At 32.9% G+C, this 22050-nt stretch overlaps 2 protein-coding genes across 5 annotated transcripts; one reads left to right on the top strand and one right to left on the bottom strand.

Annotated features, from left to right (window-relative positions):
• The first annotated feature begins 2069 nt into the window (after positions 1-2069).
• Positions 2070-6640, top strand: LOC143056014 (uncharacterized). The gene is made up of 4 exons (XM_076229086.1): positions 2070-2198; positions 4293-4420; positions 5107-5385; positions 6188-6640. Exons 2-4 carry the CDS (start codon positions 4330-4332, stop codon positions 6616-6618), a joined length of 801 nt encoding a protein of 266 aa, XP_076085201.1. The 5' UTR covers positions 2070-2198; positions 4293-4329; the 3' UTR covers positions 6619-6640.
• Positions 6641-14407: 7767 nt separating this feature from the next.
• LOC143056265 (phosphatidylinositol N-acetylglucosaminyltransferase subunit P-like) lies at positions 14408-22032 on the bottom strand. 4 transcript variants are annotated; one of them, XM_076229362.1, is made up of 5 exons: positions 21992-22032; positions 18177-18309; positions 17672-17744; positions 16805-16923; positions 14408-14698 (listed from the first exon to the last, which is right to left on the bottom strand). In XM_076229362.1, exons 2-5 carry the CDS (start codon positions 18256-18258, stop codon positions 14574-14576), a joined length of 399 nt encoding a protein of 132 aa, XP_076085477.1. In that variant the 5' UTR covers positions 18259-18309; positions 21992-22032; the 3' UTR covers positions 14408-14573. The 4 variants fall into 4 exon arrangements, with proteins under 4 accessions (XP_076085477.1, XP_076085474.1, XP_076085476.1 ...); XM_076229359.1 differs by having other exon boundaries at positions 21934-22022; XM_076229361.1 differs by having other exon boundaries at positions 21906-21996.
• Positions 22033-22050: the final 18 nt, after the last annotated feature.

Here is a 22050-nt window from a genome sequence, read left to right on the forward strand (position 1 = left end):
ACACATTAAAAAAGTATCATTACTAGTGTATTATAGTCGGTGGTTATATATATGTTTTACATGCATATGTGAAGACCGAATTTCAAAGCCGACATCTTTAACTTTTTGAAACAGAATCTCTTATCATCTTAAAATCACAAACACTGCATGGAATCGTTATGCAAGTAGAACTAATGTGTTATTGTTATTACAGTGGCGTAGCTAGGTCATTTTTACGTGTACGCCCGAACCTTGGCGAGGGGTTCGAGGACCCCAAACGGATCCATGTCAAACACTTGCTGGTAGTGAGTTAGAGCTAAAGAGCGAAGCCCCCGGAAGCTAACAATTAATCGAGAATGGATACCATTCCTGTCATTAAAAGATCACTAGTTGCAACATACTTTAGAATCTAAATGGTGTATTTGTTATGCAAATTATTCATTTTGTTAATTTGAAATATAATGGTCATTGGATTTAGAGAAAATGTCAAAACCAGTAACTTTAAAATATGTTTATTTAAAGAGAGCCGTAGGGGCTCTCAAACAACAAAAACTCCTCATCTGAGATTTTCCCCGCACGAAGTGAATCCATTTATCAATCCATTAGCGGATGTTTCTTTAAATATTTTGCTTGATCTCGACCAAAGTTTCAAGACAATCTATGAAGGTTTATTAATTTATTTAAAAAAAAAACATACATTCTCTCAGTTTAATACTGAAAAATGAATAAACATTGAACGTCCATTATCACTGGTATACTAGTATATTTTTGTTTAGGGGCTAGCTGAAGCACGCCTCCGGGTGTGGGAGTTTATCGCTGCATTGAAGACACGTTGGTGGCCTTCGGCTGTTGTCTACTCTTTGGTCTGGTTGTTGTCTCTTTAACAAATTCCCTATTTGCATTCTCAATTTTACTTTCAAAACTTTGCTACAGACAAAAAATGTAAAAAAATGCTTTGATTCTGCTAAAGTTTCATTTAATTCGATGAAATTTTGACAAAGAAATTGTTTAAAAAATGTAAACCCCATGCAGACTATTATCTTTTAGTACCTGTTAATTTTGTTTGTAAAACACTGGAAAATTAACTCCATGTCCATATAATTTCAATATTATTCTCTCAGTCAGTTTACTCTTTTGACCATAAGCAGTTTCTGTTCAACTTCCGTAAAATTTCACAAAGGTTTGGCAAAGTTATTGTCATTTAAAAAAAAGTTGAACATCATACTGAACCTAAATATGGACGCCGCTGACGCCATCTAGGATCGCCATGTCTCGCTTTTGCGTCATAAATATGTCACCGTCCGGGTCGACAAAACTGTTAACCACAAAACGAATATCAGCAGAAAACGCCTTAAACAAATGGGAAGTGAGTACATATAGTCCTTATTATGTATTTATAGAATCCGCAGTAAAAGCAGACGCCATTTGCGGTAGAGCCCTCAGGCCTAGAAATTGTAACATATTTCTATACTCCGATGAGCGTTCGGATGCGCTGGTTTTTTTTTTTTTTTTTGGTTTTTTTTAATTGTATACGATCATATATACCCATAAAATAAATAAAAACAAATCATTTTTCTAAAGCTGGATGCTATTTTTGTTTGCAGCTTTTAATATTTTAACAGTGTATATAGCCTATTCTAAACAATACTGGCCTGTTCTTGTCCCATTCATTGATTTATGTTACGCGTGTGTTCAACTAAATATTCCATTTATACATCCACCGTTTTCTCGATTACTTATCAACAAGTTTGTTTTTATCATGAGCACCACGACGATTGTCACACGTGAAAGGGGACCTGCTTTACCTTCGGGAGCACCTGAGATCGTCACGGGTTTTGGTGTGTTCGTGTTGCTCAGTGTTCAGTTTTCTGGGTCATGTACAATTTTGGATATATTGATTTTTAAAACTGACGCTTGCTTTATCGTAGATTTTATTTTATACAAGTGTTGGCATAGTTTTGTCGGTCATTGTCTCTTCGCTTTGTGAGTTTTGATTACTACTTTGGTATATTTTGCCTTTTGAGTTCAACTACAGTCACCTCGGCATTACGGCGCCAAAAGCACACGGCTACAGTACACAAAAAAGACAACGTCACAATGCCGTCTTTTTATGCCGTCATGAAATTTGAATGTGCATATGTATTGGTCGGGGTTTGTCCACACCAAAGAAACTCCTCACTGGGCCGTTGATCGGCCTTTTCATACACAAATGTTTAAAGGTAAGTTGATACATACACAATCGTCATGAAGATCCCTTTTTGTTTATTTCTTCACAGTACGGCACTCCGTGCTATTTTATCCGATCTGAAAAATTGCCTCTTTTAACATAAAAAAATGACTAAAAATATACATTTTATCACCAATTTGTTTTTCTTTTTTCCTTATGCGAACATGTTTGATATTTTTTGTTAAATCATAATTGTCAAACAAAAAATAGTACATGTGTTCAACACAACGGTTCAGATTATAAGAATGCTTCGCAACATATGCATGAAAGCAAACAAAAAACAAACAAACAAATACAAGCATGGGACAAAAGTGAGTTCTCACTCAAAAAATGTCCTATCATTTCAACTAAAATCGATATTTTTGAAAAAAAATATTACCAAGTAACTGTATGAGCGATTTTTTAAAAATAGATATCAAAAGATGTAAAAATGTCTGAAGTTTTATTGTTTATTTAAGGAATGACTGTAATATTTGTTCTGTCTATGAAGAAATAACATAAAAAAATTGGTGCACATTGAATAACGCGCGTGGCGTGTTATTTAACAGTGTGCACCAAATTTTTTTATGTTATTTTGAATAGACAGAAAAAAAATTACAGTCATTTCTTATAATTTAATTCTAACTTCCATTTAAAACCGTAGAAAACCATAAAAAAACGTTGATGACGTCACGGTCACATGACTAAATTATGTCTATGGGCTGATAACAAAATAACTTCAGCCAATCAGAAGACGCGTTACATCCAAAATTAAATTATTTAGTAATAATTGTGTAAACATGTGTCAATTATGCCTCTTTTGGTACCAAATATAATAAAGTGCATACAGAAATGACCAAAAAATAACTGTTGAAGAAACAAATATGTCTTTAAATACATAGAAACATGGGAAGTAAAGAATACTTATAAATAGTTTGTTTCAAAGTCCAAGTTTTGGTACCAACTCTCAGACAGAAAAAAAAACATAATACAACTATGTTACTCTCATATGCAATATAATATAAGTAAGAAGATGTGGTATGAGTGCTAATGAGACAACTCTCCATCCATGTCCCAATGCTTAAAAATAGTCACTATAATATTGAAATGTGGAAAGAAGATACACCATCACTAACTATCTTCAACTTTTCGATTTATTTACTTTTGAAATGTACATGTTCCATGCCAGTATTAACGCAAAATTTCATTTTTCAATCTTTCCGAAAAAAAAATACATTATTTACAAACGAAAAGGGCCGGATTATCGCAAAGTGTTCCTAAGTCATTCTGCTTTTGAATTCAGACAAATTAACTGAAATAAAGAGTCGTAGACAACTTTCTTGCCAATACAAATGCATTTAGAATAAATTCTATCGTCGTTTTTTCTTACATTTCTGGTGAATTACAGTATTGCACATGGATCCCCATTGTTTTTTGCTGTTGTTGTTTTGGTTTTTTTTAGGTGTTACATTACGTCACAATGTATCCGTTTGAAGTACAGTTCCCCGACCCCCACCCCTTTTTTTTTTTTTTTTTTTTTTTTTACATCAAAGCGTTTTACGAATTTCTGTCATAGACAAACCTTTTTATAATAGAAAAGTAACAATTCTTCATTTGGCTCAAAAAGTATGCCCATGCAGTAGATTTTGCGTCCTTAAATGTTCGCCTTATACCGAGTTCATGATGTTAAAGTGGTTTTCCGCCGGTGATAGGCAACTTTGCGATTAGAACGTGTTTAACTTTGATACATCATTATTTGCCGATGGTATCGTATGAGGGTGTACGTATCGACGAGAGTTTTTCGTTTCTATCTTCTTTAATTTGTAAGCCATTTTTCTCTTTTATTTATTTGTTTGGTCTACCATTCTCTATTATTAGTTTGTTTGGCCTAACTTTCTCAGTCTTTATTTTTTTACCCTTTATTCCGTATCTTTGGTCCATTATTCTCTATACTGTACACCCAAATCAGTCGTCAAATGATCTAAAATGTTTTCGCGACGATTATTTACTATAGTAATTGTAAATTAAAAGAAAAAATGAAATATTTCATTTATGAAACTTCGAAACGTAAAGTGTCTAAACAATCATATTTTTGTTTTTGTTTCAGACGATAGCAAGTTCACATTTGATTTAGATAGTGTACAATGTTTGTACACTTGTTTCTTTTTATGAATATTTGGACAATCTGCAGTTTCAAAGAAGAGGAAGGAAAGGTTGACTTGAATCAGCTTGTTAGTAAGTGTTAGCTTGGTTAGGTATACAAAACACTTAAAGATATATAAACGAGAACGGCCTTAATTGGCACCTCTATTTCTGGGATGGCAAGATAGCAATGTTTTATGGAGTAATATTTCAGAAAATAAAAGAGACAAATGCATTATTTTGTTCGATTTTCGGTTCAACGAGACAAAGCTGTGTTCAAAACTTTGTGACAGAGCCCGTTAACTGGACCTATATTCAATTTCGCATAGGGAAAATTTAAACAACTTTACAGCAAAACAGAAGATTTTGCGATTTCCTATTTGTATACGTTCCTTTTGAACCGCGGAAGAAAGTGTGTTTATCTCTTTTCTTGTTCGCTTTGCTTGTATTTGTAGTAACGTTTTGAATTGTAACGAATATGATCTGTATATAAAAGATATATCACATCCTGCTTTTTGAAACTAATGTTGTTTATAGAGCGCGAAAGCTTTGAAACGATCTAAATAAACAAATTATTAAAATTTATCCGTTGAATAATCTTATCCTGAGAGGCAACCAATTTAAAACTTTTTGAAAGAATAATGTCTCTTCGGAACAAAAACCTACAACATGGCAAGCAATATTTATCTCTATTGGTATAAAAAAATATGTTTCCATAAGGGATTTTTAGTGATGTATTTGATGAATTTTATACCTTAAACATGACAATTCTTCCCCAGGTGTTTTGAAAATACTGAAGACAGATTTGGAACAGCTGAAAAAGAATTTTACTGGCCTTAGTACAACAGTTGCTGAATTAAAAAAGGAAAACGCTCAACTTAAAACTACATGTAAATGTGGTGCAACAACTACAAATGCAAGTAATGTTGATGCAAAGAAACCTGCTCCTAATATCAGTTCAACGAAACCTACACCTAAAAATGCAAGCACTGTTAGTCCGAAAAAACCAGACGTGCCAGTGATTAAACCTGTAGTACCAGTGGTGCCTGCAGCTGCTAGTAAGTGAATTATAATGAAAAGTACAAGTGATCTATAAAGAAGACACATATAGATGTTTCCTGGACATAGATAAGCAAACACATACATAAAGATTATCATACTATGATTACAAACCACTTTCTTGTCCCCTAAACTTAAACAGTTATTCCCAATTCATTCACTTTGATTTACTACACACGTCAACGTAGAGATAAACAAATCCCTATGCCTTTTATGTTGATTCAAAAGGTTTTTACCATGAAAGTGTAAACTCGATACGCACAGGAACTCAACAGAGTTTGAAAAAAATTGAAATTATAAAGAGTGTTACAAATAATGAGACAACAATGAAACAACATGACACATTTTCACAAAAAAAATCGTTCATACGAATTAAATTATTAGCTGTTCATTGTCACATTTTCATAGGTATTAACAAAACTAAGGGTATGGTCAGAAAGCATTGTAAATGGTCCAAATCCGTGTAGTGATGTACACACTATTTTTCGTCCAATATTTTTAACAGTCGACGAACAGAGAAATTTTAAAAAGAACAACTATCAAGACTGTTTGGCAATTAAACTTTTCTATACATGAAAGGTGCGATGGGTAACATTACATTCAGAATAATTGAACATAAAAACTATACTCTTGTCTTGAGGTAATAAAACTACATTTGTGCTCGAAACATCAACTATGTACACAGCCTTTTGATTGGTTGAATTCTGAGTATAAGTACGATAATCATACTTGAAAGATTTATGACTGCAAGGCTTGGTTTATAAATTAAAGGAAATGATAATTGTTTTCTCTTTTTAACAGCAACTAAAACACCAGCACAAGTAAGCAAAGTGGTAGGATTCACTGCAGCATTAACTAAGATAATAAGTCTCGGTGAGCACCAACCTGTAGAATATGATAAAGTTCTTACAAATGAAGGAAAGGCTTTTGATAAACGACATGGACATTTTATAGCGCCGGTTAAAGGACTTTACATCCTGTCAGCAACAATTATAAATATTGAAAAGAAAGAAATGCACATGGAGATGGTAAAAAACGGAGTTCAACTCGTCGCTTTCTACGCAGATCCAGATGATTATTCCATGGGAAGCCAAACGGTTGTAGTAACACTTGAAGCCAATGATATGGTATGGATGAGACATTGTCGTAAAAAGAAAGCCTCATCTATTTATGGGAAACCAGACCAACCAATCAACACTTTCTCCGGTGCTTTACTTATACAGTTACATTAGTAAAATAAAAAAAATAACAGTAGTTTCATTGAATATTTTATTTGCAAAAGAATACAAAACATGCTATGGCAATTATACATAATACATACATAAGTTGATCACGTCACGAAATAGATAATACATTATTGAAAATCGTTTTCATTTATATATATGTTAGACTCAGATCGACGTCCGGTCTCTAATCGACGTCTGTTCCTCAAATCGACGTCCAAATCTGACGTCACATTCTCAAATCGACGTTTGATCCTCTTTTCGACGTCCAATGTACCGTCATGTATTGCCAAAACGACGTCCGATTTATAATATTTTGATATGAGCGTCACTGATGAGTCTTATGTAGACGAAACGCGCGTCTGGCGTACTAAATTATAATCCTGGTACCTTCGATAACTATTGTAGTCTTCTTAATTTCCAATATCAATGAATAATAAAATAATAAATTGCTGCACTTACACTTATACATGCATATTGATAAATGGCATGTGAGTATACGTATTAAGATATAGGAACCCAACGACAAAGAAAACAAAACGACATTGATATTGGGCAACACTCAGTTTTCAACAATGGACAAAATGAAGGAGAAAGTACCAACTGATTTTAGGGTATTATAATTTGAACTCTGTAAGATATACTAGTATTCAACAAATTCATTAGTTTTACACCTGGAGTGAAAAATGTACAAAATAAATTGGCATTATGTTTTTATGTTGGTGCTGTTACACCACTGTTCCAGGTTAATGGAAGATTAAGCGCTCACAAACATGTTAAACCCAGCCAAATATTTTATGTGTCTGTAGTCTAGTGGTTCACCGTTGTCGTTGGTTTATGTCTTGCATATTTGTTTTTCGGATTTTTTTTGTTATAAGTCATTTTCAGTTTTTAGTTTTATAATAATTGTTTTATATGTTTCATGTTGTGGTGGCCTTTAATTGCCGACTTTAGCATTGTTGAAGGACGTACGGTTGCCTATAGATATAAGAAAATGTGGTATGAGTGGCAATGAGACAACTCTCAATCCAAGTTTCAGTTTATAAAAAAAAACATAATAGGTCAAAATACGGCCTTAAACACGGAGCCTTGGCTTACACCAAACAGCAAGCTATAAAGGTAAAGGGCTATATAATTGCTTACAAACACTTCATTTCAACTCTGGTGTATAATAGTTGTCCGATTAGCTATCACACCACATCTCATTGTTTTTTAAGAAGCTCCTAAGTTACAACAAAATTAATATTACTACCTGTAAACATCGGAAGCACAATTAAAAAAATATGTTTTATAACTTTTATTTGTCACATATACTATGTTTTGGTTGTAAAAATATTGACCTACAACTGTCTTTACTCCTCTCTCGGACAATTCAAGTTTTAGTTCTGTAATTTCGGCAGTTTTATTCATTTGTTTTAGATATATTTCCGTATAATACGGTATGTTGGCCAAATATGTCTGAGTCTCGGCTTTTGGATCTTTCCATAGGTCCATTAAAACGGACGTGGATTAGAGAAGTTAAAAATTGGTCGTCGATTAGAGGGTGATAGGATTGGCCGTCGATTTGGAATCTTATTTTATTGTGACGTCAGCATTGGACGTCGATTTGAAGAACGGACGGCGATTAGAGACCGGACTTCGATCTGAGTCTTACATATATATATATAACAGAAGTATGTGGTATTATTGCCGATGAGACAACTCTTCAACAGAAAAAACTTACACAGAAATTAACAGCTGTAGGTCACCGTACGGTCTTCAACCATGAGCAAAGTTCATACTTCATTGTCAGCAATAACAGGCCCCAAAATCACAAATGTAAACAATTCCAACAAGAAAACTAACGGCCTGATTAATCTACATGAACGATAAACAATCATGTAACACAATAACAAACGACAAATACTGACTTACTGGCTTAGGGAAATACAGCTTACAAAAACACATAATGGACAAGGGCGGGTACTTGTTCATCCTAACAACAAAAACACAATAAGTAGAGATCGAAGAGTTCTCCCAGTTACTTACAGCTAGTTCAAAGCCAATACCAACTAATAAAGAAATCATACATCTAAGACTTAGTTATCAATCAGCACACATCCTACATTCAATGGATTATCTAAAGAATCAATAAGTTTACCAGGATCATGTTTAAACATCTGGGCACGGTTAACAGCATCTCCGTAAAATGAGGATGTGCTAAACTGTGCTAAACCAAACTTCAAAACCAATATTTAGAATTTTTGGAAGAATTTAGTAACAGTTTCAAGTAACTTGTGGTAACGAAATCCCTGGCTTTATAACTTACCAGTAATATATAGATTACGTGGCGTTAAAATCCAAAACGTCACAACAGACACGGACAGAGCGAACGACTTGTGAAATATAAACACCGTAAGATGGTGTTAAAAGAGCATCACCATGCAAATAAAAAGTAAAATAACAATATAATTATGATTGTTGACTATATGGCTCTATGTGAAGCGGACGGACTTGATTATGTAGATGAATCTTAAATTTCATTCTTAAGAACGTCCGTCTAGTAGTTACGGAACACCACCACATCCACTTTTGCTGGCTGCTTTGTCGGCCGGTACAAACATAAACATATACGATGCTTTTCCAGACTGATATATAGCACATTATATGATACTTGTCCTAACTGTGGGGTGTAACAGCATGATGTATAATATGTTATTCCTGTCCAGACTGTGGGTGATTAAGAGCTTGATACACGCTGATCAGTGTTCTGTTGAAGACATTTGTCATTTATTGTCTTTCTACAGTTGACTATACGACATGGGTTTTGCTCTTTGTTGAAGGCTACAGTTACTGATAGTTATCAATTTCATTTCTATTTTTTAATTTAATTTCTATCTCATTTGGTATCTTGATGAGTTTTGCCTTATTGGCAATCATACCAAATCTTCTAACTTTTATATTTTATATCTAATTTCAGAGCATGCATAGGCTATCGTATCTGCCTAGATTTTGACCGCACTTTAAGTAGTGTAGAGCTTGAAACATGCTGATACTTGCCTAGACATTTTGTGTTGCAGAACTTGACATGTGCTTTCATATTTGCCTATAATTTGCGTGGTATAGAGCTTGACATATGTTTTCATACTTGCCTACACTGTGTGTTGTAGTGCTTGACATATGTTTTGATACTTGCCTACACTTTGTGTGTTGTAGAGTTAGACATATGCCTTGATACTTGCCTAGAATTTGCGTGTTGTAGAACTTGACATATGGCTTGATACTTGATTAAACTTTGTGTGTTATAGAGCTTAACATATTCTTTATTATATACCTGACCGCAGTTTAGGTATAGAGCTTGACTTATAATATGATTCTTGTCCACACTTTATGTATTGTCGAGCTTGACAAATGCTATGATACTTGCCTAGTCTGTGTGTTGTAGAGCTTGACATATGCTTAGATACTTGCTTAGACTCTCTGTGTTCCAGAGCTTGACATATTATGATAATTGCCTTCAATTTGAGTATTGTAGAGCTACACATATGCTATGAAACTTGCCTACACTTAAGGTATTGTGGAGCTTGAGATATGCGTTGATACTTGCCTACACTTTGGATATTGTAGAGCTTGACAAATAGTGCCATGATACTTGCCTCCACCTTAGATTTTTGAAGAGCTTGACATATGCATTGATACCTGCCTACACTTTAGTTTTTGTAGAGCTAAACATATACTATGATACCTGTTTTCACTTTAGTTAAGAGCTTGACATGTTAAACTCGCCTAGGCTTTAGTATTGAACTTGACATATGCTATAATATATACCTGCCAGCACTTTAGGTATTGTAGAGCTAAACATAAGCTATGATACTTGCCTACACTTTAGGTATTGTAGAACTTGACATATGCTATGATACTTGCCTTCACTTTAGGTATTGTAGAACTTGACATATGCTATGATACTTGCCTTCACTTTAGGTATTGTAGAGCTTGATATATGCTATGATACTTACCTATACTTTAGGTATTGTAGATCTTGACATATGCTATGATACTTACCTATACTTTAGGTATTGTAGATCTTGACATATGCTATGATACTTATCTATACTTTAGGTATTGTAGAACTTTACATATGTTATGATACTTGCCTTCACTTTAGGTATTGTAGAGCTTGACATATAATGCTATTAACCTTGTCTTCACTTTAGTTATTGTAGTGCTGGACATAAGCTGATACTTGCCTAGACATTGTGTGTTGTAAAACTTGACATATGCTTTAAACCTGATTGCAAGTTAGGTATTGTAGAGCTTGACATATGCTTTGATTCTTTCCTCGACTTTGTGTCTTGTAGAGCTTTACATATGCTATGTTACTTGCCTAGACTTTAGGTATTGTAGAGATTGACATATGCTATGATACTATCCTAGACGTTGTGTGTTGTAGAACTCGACATATGCTTTATACCTGACCGCAATCAAAGTTAGGTATTGAAGAGCTTGGGATATGATATGTTACTTGCATTGAATTTGATTAACCCTTTAACCCCCAATTCCGCCTGTAGGCGTGATGGCGACAACCATTCTTTGATGGCCCGTATGACCCTCCATACCTTTTTTGAACTGCCCAACCTGAACTGTTATGAGAGCAGGGACTTCAACCAAGCAGTTCATGGTCCATAAACTCTTCTCAGACGTCTGTTTATGAAAATATGGCACTTTCAAAGCCGTTTAGGCAGCAACCATTTGATTTTCTGGGGGAGCTATGGTTTTTTTTGGAAAAAAAAAGTTTGTTTCCAGTTTTTGGAGAAAAAAATAATTTGTTTTTGCTTCACCCTCAGCTGCCATTATATGTAATGCTAAAATTGAAAGAAAAAAATTGTTTTCGACTTGTCGCGAAAAAAATAGATTGTTTTTCGCCGCAGGCGAAAACAAAAATTTGTCCAGAAAAAACCCATAGCTCCCCCCCCCCCCCCCAGAAAATCAAATGGTTGTTGCCTTAAGAGTTCAAAATCGGAAAAACGTGAAAAGTAGCCAAAATCAGGTGGGGGTGGGCATCTTTTGATGGTCACTACGTAACTGGTAGTCATTGTAGGTATAAACTATTATCGTAAATTCATGCATAGGTGGTATAGGAACACAAAGAGGTATCATATGGCCAATAGGAAACTAGTCTGTAAAATCTAGGTCACCGTTTTGTCAAAAATCCGTAAAAACACACATTTAGGCAGACCTGACTTAACAATAATAATTCGCCAGCAAGACACTAAGTCCCATAAACTCCCAGTTAGCATGAATGGACTGCTGTATCTATAGGGTAAGACTTGAATGACACAGAAACACAGTCTGGTCAATGTTCACCTCTCAAGGTCGTTTTAAAATCGGAAAATAGACGGAAAATGACCATTTTTTAGTGGGAGTGGGTTTAAACCCACGAGAAAATCTTCCACCTCCCACCCCCCCCACCCATGCCATCCGCCCTCAAATCTCAATATATAGTTTAATAGATGAGCATCAGTTACAGCATCAAGAGTCTGCTAATTTACATATAATTTGCATGATAGCAAATTTTCGAAAATGCCTGATTTTCCAGAAACCTCTTGGGGGGCGAATGAGTTAAGAGCTTGACATGCTCTGATACTTGCCTAGACTTTGTGTGTTGAAGAGCTTGGCATATGCTTTGATACTTGCCTAGAATTTGCGTGTTGTAGAACTTGACATATGCTTTGATACTTGCCTAAGACTGTGTGTTATAGAGCTTAACATATTCTTCACAACTGACCGCACTTTAGGTATAGAACTTGCCATATGCTATGATTCTTGTCAAGACTTTGGGTATTGAAGGGTTAAATATGAAATGAAGCTCGTCTATACAATTTTGCTACTTTATTCATACAAAGACTTCTTTTATCAAACTGCACCATTGAATGTCTAACTCTTTGGCTTACATTTCAGCAGAAGAATGTTAAAAGGGACATTACTCTAAATTCAAAGCAGTAGCTTGGGACTGAAATTTTGTCATATTCAAGTTGAGAACCAGTTCAAATCAAGAATGAAAATTAGAAACTACTGAAACAAGGGTTCTATGTGATATTCTTAACTTCAAATCTTCTAAAGGTTAAGGATACCATTAGGCGGCAACCATTTGATTTTCTGGGGGGGGCTATGGTTTTTTTTTCTGGACAAATTTTTTTTTTCGCCTGCGGCGAAAAACAATCTATTTTTTTCGCGACAAGTCGAAAACAATTTTTTTCTTTCAATTTTAGCATTACATATAGTGGCAGCTGAGGGTGAAACAAACAATTTTTTTTTCTCAGAATCAAAAACAAATTATTTTTTTCTCCAAAAACTGGAAACAAACTTTTTTTTCCAAAAAAAACCATAGCCCCCCCCAGAAAATCAAATGGTTGCTGCCTTATGACATATAAAGAGATTTTTTGTTTTCTTATGAACACAGATTTGTTTCATTTGTCAATTTTTTCCTTGATTATTGATTTTTTCGGTGAATGCATCACCAGATTCACACATCTTGAGCAATGGGTTTCACGAGTGAAGCAGGAAGTGCTTTCTCTTCCAGAGCACCCAGGTCGTCAAAAAAGTTCCAATTTTTGTTGTGAATTTCCTTTTGCTAAATATTTGTTTTAATTATGTTGACATGTTGTGAAATCCTTCTTTGACTTTTGATACTCACTCCCTCGTTTAATATCTTCTCAATTATTTAAACCATTCCTGTGCCTGGTATTTTTTTAATGAATGTCAATGTATTAAAAATTGTAATACTTCTTTTGTAATGGGATGTAAAAATGGTGAAGGAGGCAGATTGTGTATGAAGTGTAAAAGCAATTACAAGTTACTTCAAGCTTTTGTTTGTTTTGTTTTAACGCTTTCCTCCATTGAATTTAATTTTTTTTGCATACTTGATTCGCATAGGATTTTTTCATAAAATCCTGAAAATATGCTTTAAAGTATTAATGCATTATGAAAAACAAATATTTCAAATAAATTTAAGTCAGATATTCCTATGATATTCCTTTTCATATTGGATATAAATTTTATTAAGTCTACTTCAGGCACTTTTTGGTCAAAGCGTTTCAACAGAGGTACTACACAGGCGTCAAAAGGCGTCATTATGGAGTAAAGGGGGTGGTGTCAAAAGGCGTCACTATGGAGGAAAGGGGGTGGTGTCAAAAGGCATCACTATGGAGGAAAGGGTTAAGGTATCTTTGATTTGTTGTTGTGTTGTCATAAATGGTGGACATGGTGCATTATATTAGATAAACAAAACCAGCATTCCAATCAAAAATGGAAAAAATCATAGCCTGTTAATTCTGAGGTAGTAAGATTAAAACCCTACTTTTTGGTGTATGTGTTAAACTCATCCTCATTGATGATGACAAGGATTGTCGGTTTCTCCACCGAATGTTGGTAGTTCTTTCTGGCTTCAGCCACCAATATAAAGTTGTTGCCATGATAATTTTTAAAAATGTAGCCGAAAGAATTGTAAAACACCAACCAACCAACAAACAAACAGCCCCTATATCCAGCTGCAATTTTTCACCATAATAAAAACTTTGCAAAACATTTTCTGAATTAACAGTATGTTTGTTTGTTGGTTCGGTGTATAAAACCACTTTCAGCTACATTTGTTCATATCTTGTCTTATTAACTGTAAGTAGCCAATCCTAAAATGGTAATAATTAATATTGCAACTAATTGTGTTCATTGTTCATGAACAGCAAAAATTTCTGAATTTACAGTAAATATTACAAGATACTAACCCGTTATTTAATTTGTAAATCATAACAAATGAATGATATAATTTTATTTAATAATTTATTTAATGATAAACATATTCACCTTTAACACTAGGATATTTATGGCAAAACAGAATAAATAAAACATATCAACAGACTATCATATAATTTTACAACATAAATTCTTACAACTCAATTGTTATTTATCTATTTACTGCTGATACACTGTTAATGATATTTTTTATCATTAGTGACTTGTAACATTTGATTAATTTCATCCGTAGTCAAATCATACAATGGTGGTATAGCATCATCAGGAATATCCTCTGACGGTCTTCGTCTGGAGTAGGAATCTATAAATAGATCAAATAGTTAAACATTACAATGATTACTAAAACAAAATTATATTTTACTTATTAAATTACAAAATCTATTTTATAAGGAAAGCAGTGGTTTTTAAGACAACTCTATGTTGTTTCGAATAAAGAATGGAAACAGGGAATGTGTCAAAGAGACAAACTGACCAAAAAGCAGAAATTGTTTTGTAACACAAACTCATTGTGTGCATACTTACACTCAATGTCCAGGACTAGGACATACAGTGTTACTAATGCCCATCCTTTTCGTAGTGCAGAAATTCAATAATTGTGAGAAATTTTTACTCTTTTAAGCCTTCAGATTTTATACTGATAATTGGTTAATTAATGTTAGATAACAGTTTCATTCAGACTCATTCAATTTAATCTTTTTATTTAATTTTTGCTACAAAAAAACAAACAAAAAACAGAGGAAAAGACACCAAACTGGAAATCAGGGACCATATCATATATCAAAGAAAAACAGACATGTCATGAACATAAGAAACTAGAGCCTGTTTCGCTCACCTTGGTTTATGTGTATATTAAACAAAGGAAACAGATGAATTCATGACAAAATTGTGTTTTGGTGATGTGTTTATAGATCATACTTTACTGATCATTCTTGCTACTTACAATTTTCTCTTTCTGTAATGAACTTGGCCCTTTAGTTACAGAGGAAAACCCAACAACCAGTTGTCCAATTCATATGAAAATTGTAGAGCAGATAGATATTTACTAGATAAACAAGTTAACCCCTTGTAAGATTTGCTTTAAATGCTTTGGTTTCAGAGTTATAAGCCAAAATCTACATTTTACCCCTATGTTCTATTTTTAGCTATGGTGGCCATCTTGGTTGGTTGGCCGGGTCACTGCACACATTTTTTAAACTAGATACCCTAATAATGATTGTGGCTAAGTTTGGTTAAATTTGGTGTAGTAGTTTCAGAAATGAAGATTTTTGTAAAAGATTACAAAAATATAGAAAAATTGGTAAAAAAAAGACTATAAAAGGACAATAACTCCTTAAGGAGTCCCCTGACCATTTTTATCATGTTGACTTATTTGTAGATCTTACTTTGCTGAACATTATTGCTGTTTACGGTTTATCTCTATCTATAATCATTTTCAAGATAATAACCGAAAACGGACAAAATTTCCTTAAAATTACCAATCCAGGGGCAGCAACCCAACAAAGGGTTGTCCGATTCATCTGAAAATCTCAGGGCAGATAGATCTTGACTTAATAAACAATTTTACCCCCCATGTCAGATTTGTACTAAATGCTTTGGTTTCAGAGTTATAAGCCAAAATATACATTTTACCCCTATGTTCTATTTTTAGCCATGCTGCCATCTTGGTTAGTTTGGCGGGTCACCGGACACAATTTTTAAACAAGATACCCCAATGATGATTGTGGCCAAGTTTGGTTAAATTTGGCCCAGTAGTTTCAGAGGAGAAGATTTTTGTAAAAGTTGGCCCTATGGGCCAGGTGAGCTAAAAAACGATCAAAGCTTGTAGGCACTGAATAGTCAAATTTGACTTAATTTATCAGTGGACAGTAAAATTAAACATTGCACTGTATAAAGCATTGGTTGTAGTTTATTTACCTACAATTGTATACAGAGGAAGATAACTTCAATTTTAAAGATTACTTTAACATTACAATGACATCATTGATATTTTTAGAACAAATATTAGATTCTTGCACCTTGTACAAGTTATGTAATTTTTCTTGACAAGTATACCATCAGTTTGTAACTTCAATATCTAAGCATATATTTCTTTAGATGAATTTCTGGAAATGTTCATGGATATGGTCTTTAGAATGTTATGAACAATGCACTATATTTTGTGTATCTCAAAAGATGTTATAAACCTTGGAAGATTTAGATATCAAGTCAGGTACATAGGATTTTGATTGCATTTCATATACATGTAATCTTTACTCAAAAACTACAGAAAGACAAACCAGTCCACAAAAAATCAAGAATTAAGTAACATGACCCTAGATAAAAATAGGTTTAACTTAGGTGCTCTGGAAAGGTAAACAAGTGTCAGAAACTGTTCCATGTCTTACTTATGTATAACTAAGGTACATACCAGTAGTAACACTGTGTGATGATAATGATGGGGTCTGTATCAAAATTAGTCCCATGTAAAATGGAAAGGCTAATAAAAATGTAACACAAGCAAAGGTTGGCAGTGCTATAGCCCAATATCTGAAAAAACAAATAGGAGATAGATAATGAAAATATACAGCAAATATAAAAAAGAAGATGTGGTATAATTGCAAATGAGACAACTTTCCACAAGACACCAAATGACACAGAAATTAACAACTATAGGTCACTGTAAGCCTTCAAGCATATATTGTCATATACATTGCCTAGAAATGGTAAATGTATATGAAAAGAAACGAAGTCTCTTAGGAGCCTATGTCTCTCACCTTCAGTGTAGTATATGAAAAACTGACATATTATATAATTATGTGAATGTGTGAATAAAATCAACTGCTTTTTATAGTTTGAAACAAAGATTGAAATGTTTTTTTGTTTTTTTTTTTAATTATGTACATTTATAATTTTGTGTTTGAAATCTTCTAGATAAAGGCTATTTATCATGTTTCCGTTAAACTCAATTACAACTTATCTAGATTTGTGACCATTTAGCATATGGAATAGATATTTTCCTATTTCAAAGAATGTATGTATCAGGTGTATGTTGACCTCTAAATGACCTTTATTTGTTTTGATGACATATACTTGTACCTCTATCCTCTTTTGTGTATCTATAATTTGACAGAACAAAGAGACTAGGTATATACTCTGGTACGCCTGACTGACAACTGTTTTGTCTATACAAGACTCATCCAAATCCAATATTACAAAGATGAATAGAATTAATGACAAAATGTATTTAAAAGTTCTGCCGAATACACCTAGTAATATAAGTTAATAATGTTCTTACTTTTGAGGTAGATAGGTTAATCCTATTGCATATAACCACTCATCTGGAATATAGGCCCATATAACATAGGTAACTACAAAATAAAAACAATCAATTATTTGTTTTCATTGTGATAACATGGTAAACTATACATGCTTAGTATTGGACAGATAGGATTACAGCAACTACTGTTAACTTTTGCTTATGTATACCTCATTTTTTAAACATCCCATAAGTATTCTTTAGCATACTTCCCTGTTTATATATTCCCCTGCTCAGCCACTCCTTTTTTTTGTATTTGTGTGTTTTGAATAATAGAAACTAGTGTTTTCTTGCAATTTAACAGAAGTTGACTTGATCATGTTGATAAGATATAAATATTTCTGCTTTACATATGTATAGAAGACAGTAGGTTTTTTTTTTGTTGGCATCAGTTTTTTTTGTGTTGCAGGTTGCTGTATCAAAGATGAATTTTCCCACATCTTTTTTTATTTTATAATATATCCCTGTATAAGATGGTACTTACAAAAGATAACATATGACAAGAGGTAAAGTACAAAACCATAAATAGCTCTCTCTGGTGTTGGTGATGGCGAATGTTCAGGCATTGTCAACTCTGGACAACAATTGTCTTCTACATGTCATATCTAAAAGTTTCTCTGAAAGTAAAATAAAATATGCAAATTCTCTTCAATTATAGTTTATTTATCATGTTTTGCATCTTTTGTACTAATCAATCTTTTATAAGACTCTTAAATAAAAATTTATCAAAAAGCAAGTAAACATGGTCCATGTGGTAAAAGATTATGTGACAAATTAAGGGGCTTTTAAAAAAAAAGATGACTTTCCTTTAAACATTTGAAATCTCTTGTATAATACTATATATGTCATGTTTTTATGTCAGATAATGTATTACAATAAGGTTGTTCTTACTACCAAAGATCATAGCACTATGTGCTACATATAAAAAATAATGTCAAAAAATGTAACCAAACAACAGTCAGGGGACTTACTTAAATGAGTGATTTTTAAATCACTTATTTAAGTAGCAAATTAGAAATTTTGTTATAAATTGTGATTTTGTAGTTATACTAAGATTTTAAACACATAGGTTTAGATAATATCTTTTCATTAGTAAAAGTGAAAAAAATGAACTTTTTGCTTCTTTTAAGTAGAAAGGTTTATGCCTTTGGTGCAATAATTTAGCTGCAAATTCTATTTTAGTGGATAAAATGCTATAATAATGGCCTAACTTAATGAACTGATACTTTCTTAACAGATTTTTCCCAGCAGTGGGAGTATTTTTCCTGTAAAGTTCAAGGTTTCATCTTTCAGATTATGTAATAAGATTCTACTGTTCGTGATAAAAATTTCACTGTTCGGGGGTGTTGAAATTAGTGGGGGTTATTAGAATAATGATACTTAAAGAAGTGATTTTTTTTAAGGAAATTGAGGAATGATACTTAAACAAGTGATTTTTATGTCATTATCCTAGATTCAGTACAAGGTCATCACCTGACATGACCTGGTCATCCTAGACAACACAGATGTTGGTTCTGATAAGTTTAGAAACATAATTAGTCCCTGGATCATTAGTATTCTATATCTAAAACTACAATCAAATTAAATCACTTAGTCCTAGTGATAAATTTCTACTACTTAAATAGGTGATTATTAAAGAAAGACAACTCTAACTTACAACCTTTATGAACATAATGTTACTTGAATCAGTGATTTAATAATCACTCATTTAAGTAAGTCCCCTGACTGAACAATTGAACATTTTAGTTTTTAGTTTTTTCTATTAACCTGTGGTAGTTTTGTAAATTTGAATGTCTCTGCAGGATTACAGAAGAATGATAGAAAATAGATTTGCAATGACTTAATTTTTTACCATGTTGTCACACTTTTTCATCATTTTTTTATAAATAGCCCAAAGTGATTAATCTGTTCTGCATTTCATAAACATATATATAAAAATGCAGCTACAATGTAATTTACCAGAAGAAAAATAGCCCTATCTTGGTTTACTGAGAAGATACAAGTCTACGAAATTTGAAAAAATTGACAATTTTTAAGCCTGACTTAACTTTTTAAAATCACATATTAAAAGTATAGTTCTTTGGAAGTTGTTCCATTTTCTATAAATTTGTGCCCCCATTTTGAGAAAATTTGGTTTTTAGCACTTTGAAATTCATGAATTTATTATTGCTCAAATGAAATGAATGAGGTACTGTTACTTATTTGGTAAATAATTCCCCATTAGGCAGGTTTTCCCCAACCTGTTATATTTTTAAATGTTATTTGTATCATCTGGTTCTTTCCTGGCCTTTTTAGCAATTTTAATAACTACATACATGATATAAGTGTTAAAGTGTTGTTTTCTTATAATTTTTATATGTCTCTTAATTTATGTCTTATCTTACATATTTGTATGTTATGTGATCAAGGCTCTGTATAGGGCCCTTTAATTGGAAAATGAAATATTCTTATTCTGTATCAACCATTTGTCAACAGGGGCCTCATCAACTTTTAATATAAGGACGATAAACCAGGAGCTCTAAGGATTGGCCGGAGGAAATGGAATAGGCATGCTAATGCAAGCACCTTGGCTGATTGATTTTGGGTCAGCAAAAGTCACAAAATTAGAGCACACCCATGAACCTATAAAAAAGGTGAACTTGAATAGGTCTATTAGATTTAGTGGTAGCTAATAGTAATATAGATCTGTATTCAAAGATTTGTTTTAATGAAATTATTGCAATAATAGCACTGCATACAACATGTACAATTCACTATCTAACATAGTTGTCAAACATAAGAGAAACAAGGGGAAAGCATTAAACTTTTTTTTAAATAAAAAGTTCATGTTAGCCATGAAACAACCACACAACATCCCACATTCTGATAAAAGGGTACAGAATCTTTAACAATATTATTATCAGTCAGGGGACTTACTTAAACAAGTGATTTTCTAAATCACTGATTCAAGTAACATTATTTCCATAAAGGTTGGAAGTTAGAGTTATCTTTCTTTAATAATCACCTATTTAAGTAGTACAAATAAATCACTAGAAGAAGTTATTTAATTTCATTGTAGCTTTAAATATAGAATACTAATGATCCAGGGACTAATTATGTTTCTAAACTGATCAGAACCAACATCTGTGTTGTCTAGGATGACCAGGTCATATCAGGTGATGACCTTGTACTAAATCTAGGATAATGACATAAAAATCACTTGTTTAAGTATCAGACCTCAATTTCCTTCCCAAAAATCACTTCTTTAAGTATCATTCTTTTAATAACCCCCACTAATTTCAACACCCCCAAACAGTGAATTTTTTATTGCGAACAGTAGAATTTTATTACATAATCTGAAAGATGAAACCTTGAACTTCACAGGAAAAATGCTCCTACTGCTATGAAAAATCTTTTAAGAAAGTATCAGTTCATTATGTAAAGCCATTATTATATGGGGACGAAGTCCCCAATTACAGTAGAAAATTCAATAAAAAAAAAAAATTCGGGAAAATTTCCCGAATTTTTCATTATACTAATGAACTCAAAATCGTTCAAATTTTTTTTGTGGTGTTTTGAAATCCCGGACCTGCGCAGAAATGTACAATGTACTTCCTTTTTCCGGTCTCGTTTGTATGAAACTTTGAGTAAAATATATATTTATCAGTCTAGTATAAAATAGGAAGGAACACGCAATACCAATTTCATTTTCAATAATTCCTTGATATGAAAAAAACGTAACCTGATGATAGCGTTTCTTTGTTTACATTGCATATGACGTCATAATTTAAATAACGTCACAACTAAAATCCCTAACAACAGAACCAAAATCGGAAACGTTACGGTATTTCCGTTTCTTTTTTTTTTAACAAATATTTAAGTTACAAAAAAATAATTCATACAGACTTCGTCCCCATTTACAGGTAATGCCTGCCTCATATTAGCATTTTTTCAACGAAAATAGAATTTTCAGCTAAATGATAGCACCAAAGGCATAAACCTTGCTACTTAAAAGAAGCAAAAAGTTCATATTTTTTTATTTAACTAATTAAAAGATATTATTTAAACCTATGTGTTAAAAACTTTGAAAAAACTACAAAACCTCGAATTTGCTACTCAAATAAGTGATTTAAAAATGACTTATTTCAGTAAGTGCCCTGACTGATTATTTCTGATGTAGAAAGTACTGCAACACAATAATCAAAACAAAACATTAAACAAAAATCCACCTCACAGAAAACTTAAGGTCAATCGACACAAACCATATGAATCCAAATAAGAGCTGAGTTGAAAGCTGAAAAACATTTTTTGTATGCTTACAAATTGGTCATGTGGGTTAACGTTATTGTCTAAAACTTTAGGCAAACCCAAAGACGGAA

This window comes from Mytilus galloprovincialis, chromosome 13 (genome assembly GCF_965363235.1).
Source record: "Mytilus galloprovincialis chromosome 13, xbMytGall1.hap1.1, whole genome shotgun sequence".
Classification (NCBI taxonomy): Eukaryota; Metazoa; Mollusca; class Bivalvia; order Mytilida; family Mytilidae; genus Mytilus; species Mytilus galloprovincialis.

Coding starts and splice junctions, on each gene's coding strand:
- LOC143056014 (XM_076229086.1), top strand. CDS start 4,330: ATGTTTGTACACTTGTTTCTTTTTATGAATATTTGGACAATCTGCAGT. Junction 4,421..5,106: donor TGACTTGAATCAGCTTGTTA/GTAAGTGTTAGC, acceptor ATTCTTCCCCAG/GTGTTTTGAAAATACTGAAG. Junction 5,386..6,187: donor AGTGGTGCCTGCAGCTGCTA/GTAAGTGAATTA, acceptor TCTTTTTAACAG/CAACTAAAACACCAGCACAA.
- LOC143056265 (XM_076229362.1), bottom strand. CDS start 18,258: ATGCCTGAACATTCGCCATCACCAACACCAGAGAGAGCTATTTATGGT. Junction 16,924..17,671: donor TTAACCTATCTACCTCAAAA/GTAAGAACATTA, acceptor TTGTTTTTTCAG/ATATTGGGCTATAGCACTGC. Junction 14,699..16,804: donor ATCACACAGTGTTACTACTG/GTATGTACCTTA, acceptor ATCTATTTATAG/ATTCCTACTCCAGACGAAGA.